The 21,228-nt window shown below is 40.6% G+C and overlaps 7 protein-coding genes and 2 long non-coding RNA genes across 11 annotated transcripts; 3 read left to right on the top strand and 6 right to left on the bottom strand.

The window, feature by feature from the left end:
* The first annotated feature begins 202 nt into the window (after window positions 1-202).
* On the top strand, window positions 203-1,572 carry LOC116925862 (DNA fragmentation factor subunit beta). The gene is made up of 3 exons (XM_032932623.2): window positions 203-612; window positions 673-867; window positions 937-1,572. Exons 1-3 carry the CDS (start codon window positions 324-326, stop codon window positions 1,437-1,439), a joined length of 987 nt encoding a protein of 328 aa, XP_032788514.2. The 5' UTR covers window positions 203-323; the 3' UTR covers window positions 1,440-1,572.
* On the bottom strand, window positions 1,496-6,880 carry LOC116925861 (nucleoporin NUP188). Its single transcript, XM_032932622.2, has 9 exons — window positions 6,719-6,880; window positions 5,918-6,661; window positions 5,647-5,866; window positions 5,300-5,584; window positions 4,983-5,237; window positions 4,495-4,917; window positions 2,281-4,434; window positions 2,074-2,210; window positions 1,496-2,005 (listed from the first exon to the last, which is right to left on the bottom strand). The coding sequence occupies exons 1-9, from the start codon at window positions 6,730-6,732 to the stop codon at window positions 1,564-1,566; spliced, it is 4,674 nt and encodes a 1,557-aa protein (XP_032788513.2). The 5' UTR covers window positions 6,733-6,880; the 3' UTR covers window positions 1,496-1,563.
* An 83-nt stretch (window positions 6,881-6,963) lies between these two features.
* LOC116925856 (phosphatidylinositol 4-phosphate 5-kinase type-1 alpha) lies at window positions 6,964-9,443 on the bottom strand. 2 transcript variants are annotated; one of them, XM_032932621.2, is made up of 9 exons: window positions 9,034-9,443; window positions 8,814-8,951; window positions 8,499-8,750; window positions 8,280-8,432; window positions 8,055-8,219; window positions 7,882-7,976; window positions 7,579-7,809; window positions 7,372-7,504; window positions 6,964-7,257 (listed from the first exon to the last, which is right to left on the bottom strand). In XM_032932621.2, the coding sequence occupies exons 1-9, from the start codon at window positions 9,307-9,309 to the stop codon at window positions 7,165-7,167; spliced, it is 1,536 nt and encodes a 511-aa protein (XP_032788512.2). In that variant the 5' UTR covers window positions 9,310-9,443; the 3' UTR covers window positions 6,964-7,164. The 2 variants fall into 2 exon arrangements, with proteins under 2 accessions (XP_032788512.2, XP_032788511.2); XM_032932620.2 differs by having other exon boundaries at window positions 7,579-7,976; window positions 9,034-9,439.
* Window positions 9,444-10,611: 1,168 nt separating this feature from the next.
* Window positions 10,612-11,457, bottom strand: LOC116925857. The gene is made up of 2 exons (XR_004395784.2): window positions 11,279-11,457; window positions 10,612-11,210 (listed from the first exon to the last, which is right to left on the bottom strand). It is a non-coding gene; the product is annotated as an uncharacterized LOC116925857 (long non-coding RNA).
* Window positions 11,458-12,204: 747 nt separating this feature from the next.
* On the top strand, window positions 12,205-14,316 carry LOC116924410. Its single transcript, XM_045175660.1, has one exon. It carries the CDS (start codon window positions 12,777-12,779, stop codon window positions 14,052-14,054), a length of 1,278 nt encoding a protein of 425 aa, XP_045031595.1. The 5' UTR covers window positions 12,205-12,776; the 3' UTR covers window positions 14,055-14,316.
* A 95-nt stretch (window positions 14,317-14,411) lies between these two features.
* Window positions 14,412-15,190, bottom strand: LOC116925858. The gene is made up of 2 exons (XR_004395785.2): window positions 14,894-15,190; window positions 14,412-14,811 (listed from the first exon to the last, which is right to left on the bottom strand). It is a non-coding gene; the product is annotated as an uncharacterized LOC116925858 (long non-coding RNA).
* A 1,096-nt stretch (window positions 15,191-16,286) lies between these two features.
* Window positions 16,287-17,309, top strand: LOC116925855. Its single transcript, XM_032932619.2, has 4 exons — window positions 16,287-16,496; window positions 16,573-16,822; window positions 16,886-16,954; window positions 17,022-17,309. Exons 1-4 carry the CDS (start codon window positions 16,376-16,378, stop codon window positions 17,179-17,181), a joined length of 600 nt encoding a protein of 199 aa, XP_032788510.2. The 5' UTR covers window positions 16,287-16,375; the 3' UTR covers window positions 17,182-17,309.
* Window positions 17,310-17,313: 4 nt separating this feature from the next.
* LOC116925854 (caveolin-3) lies at window positions 17,314-18,629 on the bottom strand. Its single transcript, XM_032932618.2, has 5 exons — window positions 18,337-18,629; window positions 18,170-18,244; window positions 17,953-18,057; window positions 17,790-17,878; window positions 17,314-17,704 (listed from the first exon to the last, which is right to left on the bottom strand). Exons 1-5 carry the CDS (start codon window positions 18,442-18,444, stop codon window positions 17,599-17,601), a joined length of 483 nt encoding a protein of 160 aa, XP_032788509.1. The 5' UTR covers window positions 18,445-18,629; the 3' UTR covers window positions 17,314-17,598.
* A 362-nt stretch (window positions 18,630-18,991) lies between these two features.
* Window positions 18,992-21,065, bottom strand: LOC116925851. 2 transcript variants are annotated; one of them, XM_032932614.2, is made up of 4 exons: window positions 20,277-21,065; window positions 20,019-20,181; window positions 19,516-19,956; window positions 18,992-19,448 (listed from the first exon to the last, which is right to left on the bottom strand). In XM_032932614.2, exons 3-4 carry the CDS (start codon window positions 19,916-19,918, stop codon window positions 19,051-19,053), a joined length of 801 nt encoding a protein of 266 aa, XP_032788505.2. In that variant the 5' UTR covers window positions 19,919-19,956; window positions 20,019-20,181; window positions 20,277-21,065; the 3' UTR covers window positions 18,992-19,050. The 2 variants fall into 2 exon arrangements, with proteins under 2 accessions (XP_032788505.2, XP_045031159.1); XM_045175224.1 differs by lacking the exon at window positions 20,277-21,065 and having other exon boundaries at window positions 20,019-20,182.
* Window positions 21,066-21,228: the final 163 nt, after the last annotated feature.

Below are 21,228 nucleotides of genomic sequence, written 5' to 3'. Positions count from 1 at the left end.
TTAATGTAAAATCGCTGGCGCATTTAGCCAAATTATTTATTCCAAATTCCGATTCCATTGCCATGAACATGAGACTTTTGGGCAAAATCTTTGATGTGATTTTGTTGTTATCGAAATTTTTGAGCTTTTGCTCAACGTACTTGTATTTAAATATTAAATGTTAAAAAAATAATAGTCATGAAGCACTGCGCATTGGCACTGTTGCAAGCATAGCCAAAGCCAAGTGTTTACTATTTTAAATAGGTTGTTTTTCTTGTTGTGATTCTTATGAAGTAGCCTAATAAATTTTGTGTATATATAAAACATAGATAAACGTATTAATTATGGAAATAATTAAAAAAATGGGCTGCATCAAACCCAATAGATTAGCAGTTAAAGTGACCGATGAGAAGCGTTCACGAAAAGTGGGTTTGGTCGTTACTAGTCTAACTGATCTAAAGAAAAAATCGCATGATGTATTCAAGGTACTAGCGGATTCACACAATTTGGATTCACTATTTGTTGCTTTAGAAGATGGGACCGAAGTTTCCGATGATGGATACCTGTTTTCTCTGGCGCACAATACACTGTTAATACTTTTTCAAGTAAAGGCAGGTGTGCTCATTTATCCAGGTAAATCTTTTCATGGATCAACTTTTAACTTGCCACCTAGCTTTCTAATTTTTTTTTCAGGTTCTTTGCAACAAACAATGGAAAGATACCTAAATGCTTTGCATGATCTCCAAAAATTTAATTCTGAAGAAGTCGTGATGTTTATTGAAAATAATATGGACGAAAAACTAAAATTGACTTGGCAATATGTCACAACACTTTCCTCAACTAAAAGCCATTTCAGTTCTATATCAGATCACCCAGAGTGGTTTACTGGTTGGTTGCTTTTTGCTTTGTTCATTATGATTTATTTTAAAAATTTAATGTGTAAATTTATTTCCAAAGGATGTAACAAATTGGTAACTACAAAGGAAGAATATTTCAGAAAATGTGCCCAGGGTAGAATAAGAAGCTATTTGCGAGACGCACGGAATAGGCTGTCACACAGCAAACTTTCGCTTAGTCCAATCGAAAAACTGAAGACCTGTTTGGAAGAAAAGAAATATTTCGCCTGCTATTTTGACCGGACAGACAGAAGTCAAGACCGATTATGTGACTCTAAAGGGGAATTCCAGTGCCAGGGCCAGTACAACAAACCTATCTGTCAAAACAACCATTGGATCAATCCTTACGACAACGCAGAGAGCCGTATCTTATTTAGCACATGGAATTTGGACCACGTTATCGAACGAATAAAAATAATAACAGATCTCTGTTCTCAAATCCGTTGCAATAATGGATGCGACCATTTAAAATATTTTGATCTTCTCTTCTCAAGAAAAAATTTGAAACTCGTCCATAAGAACTGCCATGTGATTGGACCCCACACAGAGTGCCAAATTGCTTAGATTTCTTTGTATCCTGAAGATGACTCCATTTTATTAACTGTCTTTAGAGTATTATATCGAAACTTCAAAAGTTTAATGATCGTGCTTTAAATACATTACTGAATTTATGGCTCTCTTGAGCCAGCTATTTGAAGATACGTTGAACGATATGCCCCACAAGTTTAAGGAAACTTTGATTTACTGTTGAAATGATAGGCCGAGGAGTATAGGACGCAGTGGCCGGAGATCTTAGACCCCTTTGCGCCTGCCGTCTTATCGATTCAACAAAGCTGCCCAGCTCGGCACCAAGCTCTCGCTTGAGCAGTTGTTTTTCTTGGGGGCACAGACGTGGGTCGAGGATGTACAACAGAGCTTGAGACAGGAGCAATGATAGGGATTGTTCCAGTACTAAAGTTAAATGATTCCTCTCATTCGGCTGTTGATCCGGTTTGGACAGTATTCTTAAGGTATGAGAAGCAACAGCATTTAATGTGCCAAAACTCAATGAAGGGGAAGCCTCCAAATGATCCAAAGACGGTGTGCTGAAGCTAGGACTCAAATGCCGTTCCCATTTAGCTACATCGATCCTGATAAACCATTTAAAACAAAATTGTAAGTAAATGATTTTTAATTTGTTTAATAACTCTACTGTTACCCGTCTTCTGTCAACAGGGCAGCCAGGGGTGGATTGTAGCAGTTCAGTAAAGCCAATCCTTGCGAAACTAATTCCAATAATTTGGACTGAAGTTCCAGAGCAGCAGCAGATGGTTGAACGGTTTCATTATCTTTCCCCTACGAAATAAATCGATAGATAGTGTTCTCTTTTATGGTGAAGAAAACGAATCTCTATGAAAATACGAACTTCTCCAAAGCTAGTGCTGATTAGAGGAGTGATGCTGCTAGCTCGGATGAGGTGAGCTATGCCAAAATATACGGCCGAAGAAGCGGCCTGAAGAACGTTCTGCATTGAGCCAGAATGTTGTAACCGCCATGTTTGCTGGAAGACAGATAGCTGTCGAAGTAGAGCCATGACGTCGGTGGCGACGATGAGATCATCTTTATTTGGATGGCGAAGTTTGAGCAGGATGTTGGTAAAAGGCTGCTGGTGGACGCCAGCCAATGTCAGTGCTTGTTCCAAGAAAAAATGTCGCTGTCGACCTAGCACGGTTGTGCATAGTTGTAGACCTAATCGGTACACCATAGGCTGAGCTTCGTAAATCACCTCTAAAGGTAGCCAAAGCGTTTGATCTAGTTGAAGCTGAGTCAAAACCGCACTGCCTGCATCTGTTCTCGCCACAGCGAGAAGCACCGATAAGGCCCCTTCAGCCACATCCCAGCCTTGTCGATGATGGATACAGAACTGTATCGTAGATATTAACGATTGGAGAAGGAAGGTCTCCTGCAAGGCGGACAAGTCAATGGCGGAAGGAATCAATTCAGTCAGCAGCGATAGACAAAGGGCAGTGATGCAAGTCGCTCTCGAATTGGGATTGGTGGCATCCGTAAGTAAGAGCTGGGGTAGTTGAATAAGACAGGACTGGGTACAAAGAGACACTGGGCGCATCCAGTCAGCTAATTTTTCATCTTTATCAGTTCGGCCTCGTAAACGCAAAGCGGAGACAGCACTGGTGAGGACGGCAACTTGAAACCGGGCAGGAAATGAAGTCAATTCTTTCTCTGCTATTACATCCAGTAGTTGACCTAGGCTAGTCAATAATCTATCGTTGCTTTTTTTCTCAACCAACTGCAACATCCAGTTTAGTTCGGCTAATTTTCCTAATAGTGGAGAACGGTGTCCGCTCTCGGCCCGTCCAATGAGGGCTTCCAATACATCAGTGGAGATTTTGGCACGATTTCCAGCATCTATTTCTGGACCATAATGAGCCAACATCACAAGGAAATCCGACCACCCCGAAAGGAGCAATTCCACGCCTGTTTTTTCTTGTCCGGCAGGTGAGGAGGATGGCGGTAGACTTTTGAGTACTAAATCAGACCAGTCTGTCAAATGAGAGGGCAATTGGTTGAGGACATCCTGCAATTCGGAATTGACTTTGCCGCACGTGTTGTAGAGTTCGATAGCCAAGATTTGGAAAAGCAGAGCTATCCGTTTGACTTCAGGGTTCTTGTCAGCAGAATGAAGAGGCAAACAAAGTTGCTGCCAGAATTTCGGCCGTCTCTTGAAGTATTCAATAGCAGGCGAGCATCGCTGGAACCAAAATTGATGCACAAGTTCCAGAGCTTCTAATTCGTTCTCCTCTAATAGCAAACGCGCAACGGCCCTAAAGCAACGATCATCACCGTTGACCAGCATATGCATCAATCCCGGTTGGGCAGCCACAGATTCTGTCATTAACCGGAGAATGGTGCGGATCAGTCCAGCGTCTTCCAAAGTCGACTCAAGGGAATTCAGCCAAGTGTTGCGTATGAGTGGTGCGTCGTGTCCGAGACAGGCCAGTAGAGAAACATTCTTCCATCGATTGGCACACGATTTCAAAACTTTCAGTGCCAAGGTGGCCAGCCGCAAATCAAAGCGATAAAAGATGTAATGGGCCAATATGGTAGTAAAATGTTGACCGGTTGGAGCGCTGCTTGGACTCGACAACAAAGACTCTAGAGGGGACATATGTCCAGCAGCTTCACGATCTTTGAGTAAAAGATTGAGAATGGAAAGTGACAAACGAATGTGGCGCAGCATAACAAGTCCATGCCCATCTCGATCATCCCAATCTGATTGTTTCATCAACTGCATTTCAGCCAACGATGAACCAAAGGCTGCAATAGCCACGAGACTCTCTGTTTCTCCCCTGGGTGAATTGAGCAATGTTCGGGTGCATATTTGGCGCACTTGGTTTGACGAATCCGTTTGTAAAAGAACGTGAAGCCAATTGAGGGTTACGCCAATCATTATTTCTCGTTGTTCTATACTGACGTACTGACGAGTCAGTAAGAAAGGTAAAACCTCACGAAAGATAAACAAGCTGGACGCTACGGAAACCCGCTCGTCTGCCAAGTTCGCCTAAAATCGAAATAAAATTATTTGTTTTCTTGACTCCGTTCTTTAATTTGCGCATTTTACCTGAATGAAGGCAGAAGTTAGCTTGACGAAAGCGACGGTTAAAGGGTACGATCCCTGCGAGCTTTCAATACCGGCCAATACAATGCCAATTACTCCAGGCGAGATTTCGTTCCCAACACCAGTCGGCAGATGACGTTCAACTGAAGGAAGGATGGAAGTGCTGAATATTTTTCCTGCTACTTCAGACGCGTTTGACTCTGTGACGGCAGCGGCGAGGCATTTCAGGGAACTGGCAACTAACTCCTGCGTGGCAGTTGAGAGTGGACCAAACTTTTCCACTAATGACAAGATATGATGTCGAAATTTTTCAGCGTAAGCCGGCGAGGACATTTCAAGTTGGGGAAAAATCAATTCTAGGAAGCCCAGTACGTGTTGTACTCGCGTCAATGAGTCTACTTTGACAGCCGACAATCCGAAAGATCCCTTGAAATAGATAACACCACAATTCAAAACCAATGACATTTTTACAAAAAAACTGCTTATTCCACCTGCTGGAGAAGCATCTTAATCTCTGCAATGGCGATTTCGTACAGGTTGACCTTCACTTGCCATCGGATATATTTGCCATCGATACTGCCTACAGCTCCACGTGGTATCAGGATCTCTTTACAGCCAGCAGTTTTGTATGGGTAGTAAGTTTGGAGCAAGACAACCACTCCAGCTGTCGTCCATTTTAGCCAAGATTCTGGGATGTTTTCAATCAGTTCCATGAAATTAGGAAGTTGCTGGACTTCTTGACAGATCTAAAGTAAAAATGGTCCAAGTTAGTTCGCATAACGAGTTTTATGCAAAAGCCAGACAGTACCCTAAATTTATTTTCCTTTGAAGAATGTGCAACAGCCCTGGAAAGCTCCAACAGGGCAACCATTTCTAAAGGAAATTGGCTCACAGTTTCACTCCAGACAAAGTTGAGTCCTTGATCAGGTAGCCAGACATTTTTGGCAGCTTGTGAACTTCCACGCAGTATACAACAGGTTGCTCTCCGTAAATCTGCCTGATTACCTAGCCTTTCTGTGTCGAAACAGCTCACCAAGACGGCGAGGAGACCATTCATTGTTCGACAAACTATCTCTCGGAGAGACGATTCACCCTATAGGGAAAACACAAACAAGTTGTTTCACTGCCGGTTTGAACTAGGTCGCTGGGAAATACCTGGAAAATGGGATCACTACTGATGTCACCAATGATCTTTAGTACTCGTTGTTCGATCGCTTTTTTGCCGAACTGTTGGAATTTGGAACCACTGATAGGGTTTTCGGAAGTATAGTGATTTAACATCCATGCCAGAAGAATAGGAGAGTACTCTGCTTTGTTCAAAAGTCTTTCCAATTGCTCTTCAATTGCTGTGTTCTTCAACCTTAAAGTTTGGAAACTGGGAAAAAACGTTAAAGATGGAGACAAATAACTACATTTTTAAACTCACTTGTCTTTGGGCTGAACAATTTTCACAAGTAGTGTGGTTTGCATGTGGCAGACACTATGGAAATTTTCTCCCAAATCACCAGAGAGTTGGCCACAGGTTGACAAAATTTCAAGAAGGTCTTCAGCATCTAATTCGTGACTCTCTGAATAGTATATCAGGCACTGGAGAACTAAAAGAATCTCCTGAGAATTCAAGCTCCACCACGACTTGATTATTGCAGGTGTAACAATTGCTGACTGCTGTGGAGCAGATCCTTTACTGAGCAACTTCAGCTGTGCCAAAAGAGATTTCTTAAGTTCACATTTTCCATCATAGGTTTCCAAGAAGTTCTTGAAAATGTTGGAGTATGGATGTGCATTGCTGTAAGCCTTTTTTATGAGGAACTCAATGCTATGTAGAAGATAGAGTCTTTCTTTATGGTAAAACTGACTGAGTTCAGCCAAAAGCCCAGGGTAAAAATGCTTGTTTTTAAAGAGGTTTTCAAACTGTTCTGCAGTTCCTCTATATTCATTTTCTTTGTAGCTTTCCATCAACTTTGCTGTATCCTCTGCTTTCAGGTGTATAGTATAACTGAGAATTGTAGGAAAATCACTTGTCGCTGGAATAGAATCTTCATCCCTAGGCCTGAAATGTTGAATTCCAGAGACTAGCCAATTTTTGGCACTTTCTATGAAAGGTCCGACAACATCAAATGACAACGGCTGGTTGGTACCCGATAAAATAGACCATAATGTCTTCATGTGTCTGAGAGAGACTAGGATTAGTAAATCTATGTAAAATAAACAAATATAGAAGCCATACTTGGTCTTTTCCATTTTAGAAGAGAAGCTTGGAGAGAATGTGGTGGAATACAGATGAATAGTAAAATTTTCACGATTTTCAAGTTTCAAGTTTGAATTATTCAAATCCAAACGAAAAACGATCGAACAGCAGGCGGTGATAATAATGCGCTGTCAAATGCGTCGTCTGCTCAGGAATAAATATTTTGCTTGTCAACAGATGGCGAAGGACTCCCAAAGGCGCCAAAATGAAATGAATAATAACAGTTAATTTATAGTTTTCACATTCTGTGATTTTATTAACAAGAAATTTCGCATTTCGATATTCTAATAACTTAAAACAGAAAAAATCAAACTCCAACGTCCTCTTGCAGTAAAAAAAAATGAAGCAAAAACAAAGTGCAAAATATCTTTCCTCCAGCTTCGGAATGACGCGCACGATTGAATCATGGATCATGCAGATAGCCACTAACTTGATGAAACTTTTCTGAAAACTTGATTCGCCAAAAAATTTTCGAAACGTTGCGAGTAAAAGTCAGGGCGGTGGACTGATACAGTATCCTGCGAAAAGAAACCAATAATAAAGCAATTTAGAGATCAGAAGATTTTGTTTCCCCCTTCCCAAAAAACGTAATTTTTGTTTAAAGGAAACAAAAGCCGTGGAAAATAAAATACTCCATCGTGAATCAAAGCTTTCAATGTGTGTTCAAGTTTCTTCTCCAGTCGGTAATTCTGCAAAATGTCAATTATGCCTAGAAACACAAGTAGTCTTTCACCCTTAGCGTTGCGCGCTGGAACACCACCGGATCTGTTCAAACATACAACAAATGAATAATACATAAATGAACAAGAAAAAAAATTTTTTTAAAGGGAATTGCATACGGGATATTTTCTGTCACGACATCTGCATCATATTTCATTTGAATACTTTCCAAAGCAGTGGAATGGGCCACTAATCTTCGACGACTGGTCGAAGAATTTTGATTCGGTTTAGTAATTCGTCTTATTCCAGCATTTTCAGTCACGTTTCGTTCGTCTTTGGCTAATTTGTTGAGCCCACGCTCTGCTTCTTCTGTAGCAGCCAAATCCACATTGTGAATCGCTAATAAAAGACTGTAGTCCATAATTTTAAAGCTTTCCAAAACTCGACAATCTCGTTGAATAGTCTTAATCAATGCTGCATACGTTTCTGGTTCCAACATAATTCCATCAGGATGTAATTCCAAGAAATCCAAGTCCTTAAATGTAGGGACTTTTTTACTTCTTTCCATATCCGAAGCCTGTAATTTGAATAAATGGCTAGTCAAGTTCTTAATCAAACAAAAGTGTCATTGTTGTTACTATAAACGACCGTCTACTTTTCTTTTGTAAGTGGAGCCCTTTAGATCGTATTTTTCGTGTAGTTTTATCGAAGATGGCAGCAAATTGTTCATGACAACCATCCGCACTGTTTTCGAATTGCAGATGTAAGAATAAAAACCGAAAAATTTCGGCAATAGCGTGCACGGATTTTGGTTGAGATTCTAAAATAAGAAAATATCCATTAGCACTTATGGAGGTTGGTTTAAAAAAATTAATTATACCATGTTATAACCAGGAAGTAATTTTTTAAGGAATTCTCCTTCTTTGTGTTGCACGGTTTTTATGATAAACTCATCGTCCGCGGAAACGTAGAAAATCGATCCACTTGCTCCCGGATTGCTCAGTTCTCGTAGAGGCTGATTGCACAATGACAACTGTAAAAATAGAATAAGAAAATTATTATTTAAAAAGCAGTAAATGAGATTTTCAAGTTTAATTACCACAAAATCGTGGGGATCGATACCAAAGTAATTGCGAAAATATCGGAATGCCATGGGAGCGAATGATTCGAACCGAAAATTAGAATAACGATGTGCATTCGGAGTTTGACGAGATCCTTGGAAATAATGATCCACTGATTCGATAGTCTTGAAATCCTGCATCAAAATGTCCCTTTCCGGTTTCGGCGCCAGGCCTCCAATCGCATGGCTAATACCCAATTGAATGGAGTACATGATTTCAGAAGTATGTATCTACAAGAAGAACACAATCAGACGGTATATTTTAATTCCGTTCAACTACACAACATAACTTACTTTCTTATAAGTCACTTCCCCATGTTGCCCCACTCTTCGGTGACCTAATTTCCTTTCCCAATCCGCTTTTAATGATCCAGAAGTGGTTCTTGAAGATGTTGGTTTGCCATCTTCACTGGATTGATTGGAATCTCGCGTCTTAATTACATTTTGGCAAGACAGGTAATTAACATTCTATACAATTAGGTCTGAATCACTGAGAGAAAGGGAAAAGTTAAACCTCAAATGGAGGTGGAGGCGTCGATTCTTTGTTCACAACAATAAATCCTGTGGTGATATCATCAAACCATTTAAAGTCGTCATCTTCGAAAACAGATTCGTTTAAATGATCCAATTCTTCGTGATTGTGCACTGTAGAAGTGTGCACAAAATCTTTATCCGTCGTTATGACATCTTTTTTATTGTTTTGTTCACTAGCGTTCAACGTTGAAACTGGTTCCGGTAGGGACGAGAGGGCACCTAGATGGAGATTGGACGTAAACAATGTAGAATTCATTTCATGAACGAATTGTATGCATTCCTAGCTTCAAGTGCGTGTGTGCAATGTCGGGAACTGTTTGATTAGGACTGATTCGTTTACCACAACAGCAACGTTTCCAGGCGTATTTTCTTACTTCAATCACAAGATTTGAAACGTGAATTTCGAAACATCCTCCGTTATTTTTACACACAAACCGCAGCAACCAGGATGTGTCGTTCACAATTACGTTCACAATTGTTCGTGATAAGTCAACATTTTCTTACCCTGAAAAATGAAAACCATTTGATTTTTCATCAAAACGTGTTGATATCTCTGGTAAGAAACGAGTCGTTGCAATGAAGGTCAGACAGTTAAATGTTTTCGCTCGTTATAAACAGTCTGTTTAACTGTATATATTCGTGATAAACCCTTTGACCGAACCATACTGCGCAGTATACCGACCAGTTTCATGAAATTCCAGAAGCCAGAATTTTTCCGTTCTCGGAAGAACTAAATTTTTTCAACTCGTGTCTGAATGTGTTTATATACTGGGGGGATTAAGTCCCACTCATACGTAATCAGCAAAACAATTTGAGGCAGACGTTGGTTCTGACGTTTTTTCCCCGAATAAACTGGATCACTTACTCAGCTAACGATGTCAAGGATTCAGCTATATTACAACGTATGGTAAACGTTTTTACCTCCCGTCATTCAAGTGTTGAAGAACCCGAAGGTTGCAAGGTTCAATCGGGTCAGTTTGAGCATCTTGCATCGCAGTATCTCGCGCAATTTTCCTGGTACTGTAGTTGATAAGAAGCTTCCATCACGTCGCTGAAGCGTGTCGTGCTTAAAACGACCGCCGACAGCACGTGCAGTCAACAGTTGACTGTACGAGACAACCGACCATGTTTCAAGTCAGTAACCAAATAAAGAAACCTTCAAATTTCTGGTGCGATTTCCTTCTGCTTGTGGGTGGTCTTTTGCTCATGACAGTTTTGCTAGCATTTTACTCCGTTTATCTCCTGCGTGCTGATGTAATCACGCCCAAACAAGTGAATGCATCCAATGTTACAAATGAATCTACTGGTTTTGAAAGTAAGGGGATCTTTATTCCTCAATCGAAGTTTGATGCTGATGATGGCGTTAGAAATGGAACAGGAAATAGCGATGGCAGACAACAGGTAGCTCCGTAATCACTGAGGTAACCTTGGATCATTTTAAATATATGCAAAAATAAACTAATGTTGCCGAATTCATTTTGTCCGTTTCAACGGGGAATGGCAGTGATTGATTCCCGAACTCGAAACTTCGGAAGAAGAAACAAATTTGAGACAGAGCTCAAGTTGGGATTTTTCTATTAATATATTCACTGAGGTTGTTCGTTATTAGTTTAACATTTGAATACGAGAAGTCTTTAAGTTTGATGTGCGTTGTTGTGTTCGTGCATTTGAAGGACGCAAACAATTTGGAAATGAAACATTTTCCAGCATAAATAAATTCACATTTTGATTGAGAATGCATTAGAAACAAACTAAATTGTTTAGGTTGCATACAAAGAGGGCACTATTCACAAAAAGGCATATTCTGAGCATCGTGTTAACATGGACCACAAACAGGAATGTCACCTCTAACGAAGGACAGCACAAACACAAAGGTAAGCACAGTTGATTGGGCACTTGGCAGTTTAAACGCTGGTTACCTGCAACGCAGGGACGCATAACGAGTGGAATGTTTCACTAACTCATACTATCATTTATAATATCAATTACACAGTAGAACACAATAAGACACACGTCAAACTAACCATACTAGACACATTCAACCAATTTAGGCCCGTCATGAAAAAGTCTTTAGCCCCATGGCCGACAGTGGTCGTACGTGAGGCCTTTTGGCACTGGGAGTTCCATATTTGAATAACCGTCATTCGTCGTTATCAACTATACAGAAAAGCATTGACAATAAATCAATTGGAAGTTCAAAAAAGCAATATAATCCAATCACTTACCGAATAAAAAACGAGCAGGGCTGGGTCAGAATCCATCCAGTGCACCATCTTAACATTTCACATTTTCTTAAACCTTTACAACTATCAAGAACTCTGTTCTGCAGGAACAAGATCTCTAAAATGAAAGATATTGAACTGTGAATGGTTATCTGGTCCATTGAAGTCTTTATATATATATACCCTGCCTTTAGATGGGCGGATCGGAAGTGGATAATGACCTTAAATGTAGTAGACGCTTGCAGCTATAGACAGGAACGGACAATGACCCGATCGTCGACCTCGTATTTCATTTTTTCTTTTTAAGTTCAGAAAAAAGTTCACCCCTCCCGTAAGAGATAAAGACGAGAAATTCCCTTTGTTGAGGACCCATCCGTGTACACGTGAGTTATGTATCGTTTGATGCAATACCTTCTGTTGCTAATTACTAACCCATTGGTAATTATATTATTGCGTCCTTAACCTTTCTCTAATACAACCATTAGTTTGCCTGCCGAATGAGACAGAGATTCAAGACAAGGGAATTCTTGTTCCATTTGTAGGATTCAATTCTGGAACGCACTGTATTTTGGAAGGTCAGTTATGTTATTAGCGACAACGAAAGTGTTTATTTTCTCCTGCGCAACCTAAAAAATAAAGGGGCTATTTTGAAATGGGATCATTGATTTTTTGCTGTTGAAAGTGTAAAGTTCAATTATGAGACGTCCATCAATTTGCACACGCGCAAGTAGGATAACAGAAATACGCATTGACTTTGGCTGGTTTTGGAAATATCGAAATGTTCCGCTTCAATTAAAATATTGGCAAATAGCGATTCGATTAAGACGAATAATACGTGCTGTTTATTGAATTTTAAAAATTGATTTTATCTTGTTTATGTTCTTTGTATTTGCTCAGCAGACAGTATAGGTCAGGATCACTAGAAAGTTTTGCAATATCTGGACGGTATTCTAAAGTGAAAATGTTACATCCGGCTTATTTTGAATTAATGGCTGAGTTGATAACCTCTTCGTCTGACTTGCTATAATGTTATCGTCTGAAAAATGTTGTTATTTTTAGAACTTTCAGCAATTTTCTTGGACTGCACAAGTTGACCAATCCTCTTTGAAGTAGACAGGTCTCGCGGGAAAATGTTTGCGAAAATGGGAAAATCGCTAAAATGGTGTCAGATGACTTCATCCTCCCCATTCCCAGAAACGCAGTCATTCAAACCAAGGGCCCCCAATTAATCCCTAATCATCGCTAAAGTCTAAAATTTAATGTCAAATTCACCTACAGTACATCATCGTAAGCAATAATTAGTGGGGTGTCGCTCGCAGTGATGTCGCTGTAATCAATTGCTTTCGTTTTTATATCAAATGTGTGGTAGTCTAGTAGACTCTTTAAAGCATTGCTATCTTGCTTCTTTTTCTTGTTAGCTATCAATTTGGACTCTGCGTTTATAAGAGACGCAGGGTCGACCAGTGCACAGTTTATCGAGCGAGCTGCACCGAGACTCGCCATGTTTCACGTTGGCATCCAATTGAAACATCTAATAGTTGTCATTTTCTGTATTGGTTTCCTGTTGGCAGTGGACGCTTCTCATTTGCATAATGTCAGCGTTGGAACGACCACACTGGTGGAAGATGTCGGTGATGTTTGGACCCAAACTTGCAAATCCGGAGAATGGACCATTCAAATTCCGAATCTGAGAAATGTGCGGCTTCTTCCTAGAAAGAAAGGTCGTGTTAAAGCTTCTCGTGCTGCTCTAGTGATCCGAGAATCGAAAAGGTTCCAGAATTCTTCGCTTCAAATCACGCATCAAGTGGCCAACAAATTCAGGACGACTAACGTCAGTGCGACAGAGTTGAAAATGCTGTCCGTCGATGTGGACACTCAATTCGGCGATGTGGAACGTTGTCCCTGGAATTCCAGTCATGTCTTTGAATGCATTCCCGAACCGTTAGAAAACGTCAGAGATAAGACGAAGCGAATCGCTCAGCTTTTCTATTTAATGGCAGCCCATTTCGAGGAGTTGATCAGTTTCATGAGAACTGTCCAAAACTCTGCTGCCATTATACTCGGCAACCTGGAACGTGCCAACAACGCTGCCATGAGACGCAAATCTTCCAGGACCAACAGTAAAAGGAAATTGAAAACAGCTATGCAATCTTTGGATAAGATTAACATGAACTTGACACGCCAATTGCAACAGGATCGAATTCAATTAGAAACGAGTTCGCAACAATGGCAAGCTTTCAAATCCAGGATCAATTTCACTCAAGACGAAAATTGGGCTAATGCTAAGATGAAATTCGAGCTGGCTAAATGGAGGTGGAGTTGTTCCAGGCAAGCGTTAAACAAGACCCAGGAAAAACTGCACAACTGGAGTCAGTTGGACGAAGAACTTTCGATGGCCATCTCAGAAAGCAGACAAGAAAATGTTCAAATCGGAAGAGAAATGTTGTTGTTGTTTAATGGCACTAACAATAGTATCGTCCAGCTGGAACGTTATCGCAATCTGACTGAAGACTTTACTGAATACTACAAAGGAGCAGGCCACTTCTTTTTAGGAATCAGTTCGAGAATCTCCGACATGATCGCCAACATCCCGAAGGTCGATCACCTGGCCGATCCAGTGACGATGAAGAGCGATTTGAGAAAAATTAAATGCGATTTGGATCGCAATGGTCGTTTTGTTATCCTGACTGACGGTGAATTATTGCGGAAGGATGCCCAACGAAAAATTATTGGTTTTGTCTTAGGTGGTGCTGGCAAGGGCTGTGACGTCAGTGTTTAATTGAGGCGATTAAGATACGAAAATAATCAACGTCCATGAAATTACAATATCATTTTGAAAATAAGTTTGAAGATGCAAATTGAAACATTTCTATGTTGTCTTGATGGCCAGTTTTTTTTAAATTCTCTTTAATGATTTTATTCGTCCGTTTTGATTTCGTGATTGATTATGGCTTACTAATTAGCGCATATGTATTGCGCATTATACATTCCGCCATTTTACTTGGAAGAATCAAAAATACAATTCAGAAAATGTGTCGTGACTCCGGGGAATAGTGTACAGCATTTTCTTCTGTCCGAAAATGGAACTTTTGTGTGTTCCAGAAGCGACGATGTTATATAAGACGAAACACGATAATTAAAGCACATCAATTTATTTCGTTATGAATTCGTCAAAATCAGAATTGTTTTGTAAAAAGAAATTAGACATAAAAAATTGCACTTTGAAAATCAGGGACTAAGGGACAACAATATGCGATCAATACTTTTCAGATTCGTTTAGATTCATGTCAGCAATGAGCTCCATTAGCACTTGGCAGTGTAAATGCTGGTAAAGTTGAAACACGAGAATACACACACACACATATTTAACACGCAATCACAAGCACTTTACATCGGATATTCAGGATCGAGGAATCAATTAGATATGATCCCTAATTTACACACGCCCCCAGCGGTCACGTCCGGCATTTTGCATTGCTGAGAAGTTGCTGAAAATCACCGATCGGCCACACATTTTGTCTAATTTCGGCAATCATCTACGGCAATAAAGTCGTTTGTTATCAATAAAACGAAAGGACAAATTGATAAATATGTGATTAGAGGGAGCCAATGGCTTACCGGAAAACTTGGACGGAATCCATCCGGTCCACCGTCTGAACAGTTCACATTTCTTTTTGAAACTTTACGATAATCGAGAGCCTTGAATAGGGCAAGATCTCTTAAGGAAAGATCTTGTACTGTGACTGGTTATCTTGTTCCATTAAAGTTCACATATATATACCCAACTGTGCGTATAGATGGGCGGATCGGAAGCGGATGATGACCTACACTGCACATACGCTGGCAGCTATAGAGGAGCGGACAATGACCCGACCGTCGACCTCGTGATTGTTTTTACTTTTCATCAAGGCAATATGGAAATCGATAGTCTATGTCCTATTGCTTAAACTCCCTGATTAAAACTGTTTTAATTGGCTCTGTTATTTTTCCAAAGATTCATTGCTTGTTTGTTTTTACGATTACACTTGGATTTTTGTGCCGCCAATGGCATTCGCTGAATAGCTGTAAGAATACTCTAAATGCTAAAGGGTCAATCAAGTTCATACACCTCACCATTTGACCTGGCCCGTTTTTTTTTAACACACCAGTTCTATCAGTTTTCTATGTTGCAACTCAATCTTCCTCTTCCGCATATCCTCGAGAGGATGGCCAGTCTCAGGCGTTAATGAGTTTTACATGGAAATATCGAATACACAAGAGTCTGCCCCAGGCAAAGTCTATCCGTCTGTTGACCTCTTAGAAAATTTCTTTTGTACATTTTCCAATCGAATTAAATAGGCATACATACAGGATTGAATGAATTTCAAACATAATTGGTTGGCAATCAGGGTTCGTCACCGTCTAGAATAGCGCGGATGCGGTACGTGAGCGATTGCCATTCTTGCGTCCATAGCCGGAAGAGCGGATCTGCTTTCGTGACGACTGGTGGCGGGATCAGCCGTATAGGGACGGTACTATACAATTTGACGACCAAGAAAAATGACACTAAGATGGCCGCGAAGAATGACGTGACTGCCAAATGGGGCACCATCAATTGGGCCGTCTCAATCAATGGCCAATTGATTAATTGATACAAGTCCGTCATTCGTTTTCCTTCGATAATTTTGAACCGAATGTGAATCAAGGGAATGTTAAAACGTGATTGTTAGATAATAAACATGCAATCAGTTAATTAGCGTACCTTTTATTCACCAAGTGGAAGGATTTCGATCCGTCGTTCTTTTCGCACACCTGAAAAGCGACTGAATCATTCGTTTTTGACCAATAGTGTCCAGGTGTGAGGCTTTCGTTTTGATTAACGGCATACGACATTAAACGATTTGATGAATAATTACAGTTAGATGACCTGATGTGGTGGAATAACCTCAGTGAAAACGTTGATGACAATCATTATATATTTTTTTACCTGTCGATAGATATATAAGGGCTAACGAATTGCAAGGTGTTTCATTAGCTTTTGCGATTGTGGTCTAGTCCTTGCTCGAATAATCTTGTTCCTTAATAATCTCGTATTTACATATACCGAAGTCAAATTTGAAAATGAGTCAAGTGTTTGGAGTTCCACCACCTCTTTATCCGCCCCAGCAGCCAGTGGGTGTCAATGGCGGTACGTTCTTCGGCCAGCAGTACAGTCCTCTAGGAACTTTAGCTGCTTACAAAGGTAAAATTCTTTTATTCTATTCGTTCGTTAACATTGAAAAACGAAAAGGAAATGAAATAATTTATTGTTTTGACAGGCGATTTGATTTATCCTGTGTTCACCATCGGATTTTTCTTATTGGGCGTGGTCGTCATTGTCAAGATTCTCTTGACTCTTATCGGTTTACTGGGAGCTAAATTGTTTCACGGTTTCATCCCGCGTTCATTCGATGACCTCCTGGAACGCAAACGTCGTTCAATCGATGACGTCAATAACAGTCCCATCGATCAGGCCAAGCTGGATGGACTTACATCTGTCATCATGGCCGCTCTCGATTCTCAACAATGGTACGTTAAAAAGAAAATTGTAACAAACAATTGTTGAACTGATTGTTTATTCGATTATGGCAGCCAACAGAGACTGATGTGTGAATTGGGCGATTTCGTGCAACAGTACGACTCGGCTCATCTTCTAGCCAAGTAATATTTACATATTAAAATATTTAATTAGGACATTATCAATTTTGTTTGATGGTTTAAATCGTAGTTTGGCCGAACGTTTAGCGCCCGAGGATTACCTGGCTCACGTTAAGGCTTTTAAGAATGCGGGCCGATGCGAGGAATACAAATGCGGGCAATCCTCAGGTTCCACGCCAGACATCCAGCAGGGAAATGCTGTGTCCACTAAAGACGAAGAAAGTCTTTGAAAGTTTGAAAACAATTTTTGAATCACACAAAAAATATTCAATTAAGATTGAAGTCGATATTTATTGAAGTCGAAATGCTTGTTGGCATGTTAAAAGCTGGAATTGTAATAAATTGTTGAGTATAATAGACTCTTCTGTTTTTAATCATGTTAGTGTATTCGAATAACTTGGTGACGCGCATATCGACCACGGCCAAATGACACAAAAAGAAAGGCACATTTTGTACAGCGTATTGCGCATTATTGGACCAAACGTGATGAATTAGCTAATTCGAATCTAAAACTATGTTTAATACACTTGATTTTATTTCACGAATTCGGGAAGTATTTATTATTTAAAGAAGTCGAAACGATGAAATAGAGACACTTGATTATTGGTCATCGTTATAGGCCTATAGCCATTCAGGATCATGTAGTTTCAAACAGTTAAAAGATCTTCCTCTTGCTGGAGGTCGGAGATCCGTTGGTAACGGACCTTGATGCGTGACAGGCAATGACCGCACGTCTCTATCCACGGAGCGCACCTTATGGCCAAACAGAAAACAATCAAATCTACAGCTATACAAACACAGCGTATATCTATGCAAATGCGGTAGAAACGCAACGTACAAGGCCTGAAGAATGATGGTAATGACATCCCGCACCACAGAACAATTGATTTTCAAGCAGCGGATGCACGGCACGTAACACCAAATGTGCTGGATAAAGCAGACGTTATTTATTCAAACGAAAGTACGTCAAATGAAAACACGTAGTATATACAACAACATACTTGGAAAGCCAGACAAGCGAATTGTAGACCCATGCAGAATGCCACGAGCGGAGCGAAAATGAGCGTGATTGACTGGTAGCAGCAGTTTTTGGTCCCGCGGTAACACTACAACATCAATTATTTATCCAGCGTGATAAACAAGAAAAGTTTGCGATTTTCAATTGATTTTCGGAGTGTCTAATGGATTAGCATATATAATATAGGCACAGTCTGTTACCTTGTACGAACAATTCCAGATGCAATCGTTACTCCTAATGGATTCCGGTTCGCCGATGACGTCACTCCATTGAACCTATAGTACCGCGTGAGATCTCTTCATGATTCTTTAATTGCCTTTGACTTGCACGTATACGTAAATACAATGATATTTGAATGGATACGTACTTGGATATGATTGTTGAGGTTGTTCGGATCACGTTGATCCATATCGAAACTGCTGTTTAAATTTCCCTCCATGGTAATAATCCTCGTTGTTCCAGCGCTGACACTCATTTTGAACGGTGCGGGAAACGCAGCAACTATATGGTTTTCTTTCTATGTATACCCGAACGCTTTCTCACCTGGAAGGCGACTGTTCTTCAACTGTTTTTAACTCGTCTAAAACACATTTGCCTATATATACAACACACGAGCACTATCTTCAATGTCTCCAGCCCCTTTGCGTTTCTCTTGTGTCAAAAGCGGGAGGGACAATGTCATGGCAACGATGAAATATCAACAAAACAATCAAGTAGACAAAGGCCAATTTTTTTTCCCGGGGTGTCTCGTATGCCTTGCGTGTATTTTAATGCGCAGTTGGCGTGACCACCGACACTATTTACTGATGGGAGTTCGTCAGCACGCCGGATTGGGTGCACGAATATTTCCGTTGACGAACCGCGATATATGATCGTCCGCAACCAATGTGTTCCAAGACACGTGCCCTCCCTGTGGCTATTTAGCTACCAGATAATTTGAAACCTATTGATTTTAATTGACATTTGTATTTTTTCTTTCTTCGATAGATCTACAGTTATTTCATCCAGCGTGCGGGATTAGAATCAATGCGTATAAATATTAGAATAAGGGCAAAAATTCGTGCGTCATTTTTGGAAGGTCTCAGTCGTGCTGTTCGAAACGGGATCGAATCGTTTCCAATTGAGACAGAATCTGATCAAAGTCCATGTCGGGATCGACAACCGGACTGCCGGACGCTTCTCTTTTTGCGCGTGTGCTTTCGTCGGTTTTGGTAGATGAACGATCGGCCGTAATGGAGACGATTGGAACAGCTGGCTTCGCCACTGAATGAATGAGCGAAGGCAAGAGAAGAGTCTTGGCGTGGACTAAAAATACAATCACTTTCAAAATGACGATGATTGCCGTGATGAAAAAGCCCGTCTTGAAAATGGCTGGCAATAATTCAGCTTTAGTGGCCCACAAATCTCCCAGTGGAGTGTGCTGGCCAGCTCCCAAGTAGTTGGCACCGGTCAGAGCATCGGGAACGCGGAATCCAAGACCTATATTTTTTGATTGAAACATCAGTTGAGTGGTGTTTAAGGAACGTTTAGATTAACTGGGAGTTGCCTTTATTGAAGCCTGCGTTGAAGTAAAAGTTTGGAACATCAGCTGTTCCTTGAGGGAAGACGGCACCTGGACCGACCGGCTGGAACGCCTGGGGTTCAGGGGGTCCGTAAGCTCCACTAACTACTGGATTCCTGTAGTAGCCCATCATGTTTGGATTGGCGAAAGTTTGAGCTACTGCCACGTCCACATTTGGCTGACCACCCATCATTGGTGATCGTTCTGGTAGTACAGGGTTCGGGACTCGGTAGTACGATTCCTGTCCGTTCCCTCCATTATCCGATTGGCCACCATTCGAGTCTCTTTTCTGAGTAGACGAGCTGCCCGAATTCGATGGGAAATTGACTGTTGTTCGCTGGTCGGCAGCAATAAGAGGCAAAATGAATAGTATCCAGAAATGTGCCATTTTTAAAGATCGTTTTTGTTGTTCTAGAAAAGAAGAAACTGGGGGAAATGAATAGTTTTTAGTCTATCAATGTCGCAAATGGTTTCAGACGAGTTCTTACCTTGCTTCAAGATCAGCGAATACTGTTGATTCAAGTTCTAATCACCACCTATTTTTATAGGTGCAAATGTCCGTCAATGATGAATCAACAGCTCGAAAAAATCGTTTGGTCGATTTTCTATCGTTTTCCCCCAGGAAACAATTGGCTACCTTTTGGTATTAGGCTATTAAATGAGATTGTTTTTACTATGGGATGGCACCTTCTTGTGAATAATTTCTGGTGGTGATGACCTGTCATGACCCAGTGAACTCGGCCTACCTTGATTAACATAACGGGTAATAAATCGTTTTTCTTCTGAAATGCCAAATGTGCTACTGCAACTAGAAAGCAGATTAACGGATCTTCTTTGTTAGCTGATGTCTGTAGCTATAGTTTATGGACTATCAATCTTTTAATTTTTCAAAATATTTATTGTATATTTTATTTTAAGGGAATGCCGGTCTATATTAGCGGCCAGGCTTATAAACACTGATGACTGATGATGACTGATGACCTATAGGTCATCACTGTTTTTATAGGTTCGTAACGACACTGAACAAAATTTGTTGGTTTTGTAATTCCGGGACACTGAAAATGAAAGCATGGCGTATGAAAAGAATAGGAGAATTATGGTTTTTGTTCTGAAATGATGGTTTTGGTCTAAAAGGAAAGCAATTGCATTACGTTAATTTGGTTTCCGCGGTCATCACGAACATATGGCATGCGTGATAAATGAGTTCTCTTTATACCGTTTGCACCACGACATTGAAACGTACCACAACTGCATAACCATCACTGAAAAGGGCGGTGAATGCATTCCGCAAAACAACTTCTTTTGAAAGAGGAAACGCTAAATACACAATCATCAATTGTGGTGTGTACTGAAATATGTAACGTATTTTTAGCTCAGTAAGTAAGTGGTGGGGAAATTTACAACAACTGAATCCATTCATCCATCGTTCCGAACGTTCCTCTCGCTCGAACATTCGTTCAGCAGATGCGAGTTTTGCCATTTTCAGCTGCCACGAATCAAGTTATTGAATAGGGAAAAGAAGCGAAAAGGTCTATCCAGGGTTTTTTTACGACGTCAAAAGATGCCAAAAAGAAAAGAACATGTGACATCACGCTCAGCGTGACTTGATCGATATTATGCGTGACTACGGAATCAGTCGATGAGAGATCTGGCACTGTCGCCAATACGGGGAAGACGAAAGCTAAGTAATTGCAGACG

Source organism: Daphnia magna, linkage group LG6 (genome assembly GCF_020631705.1).
Source record: "Daphnia magna isolate NIES linkage group LG6, ASM2063170v1.1, whole genome shotgun sequence".
NCBI classification, from domain to species: Eukaryota; Metazoa; Arthropoda; class Branchiopoda; order Diplostraca; family Daphniidae; genus Daphnia; species Daphnia magna.
This window is presented reverse-complemented; position numbering and strand designations above follow the sequence as displayed.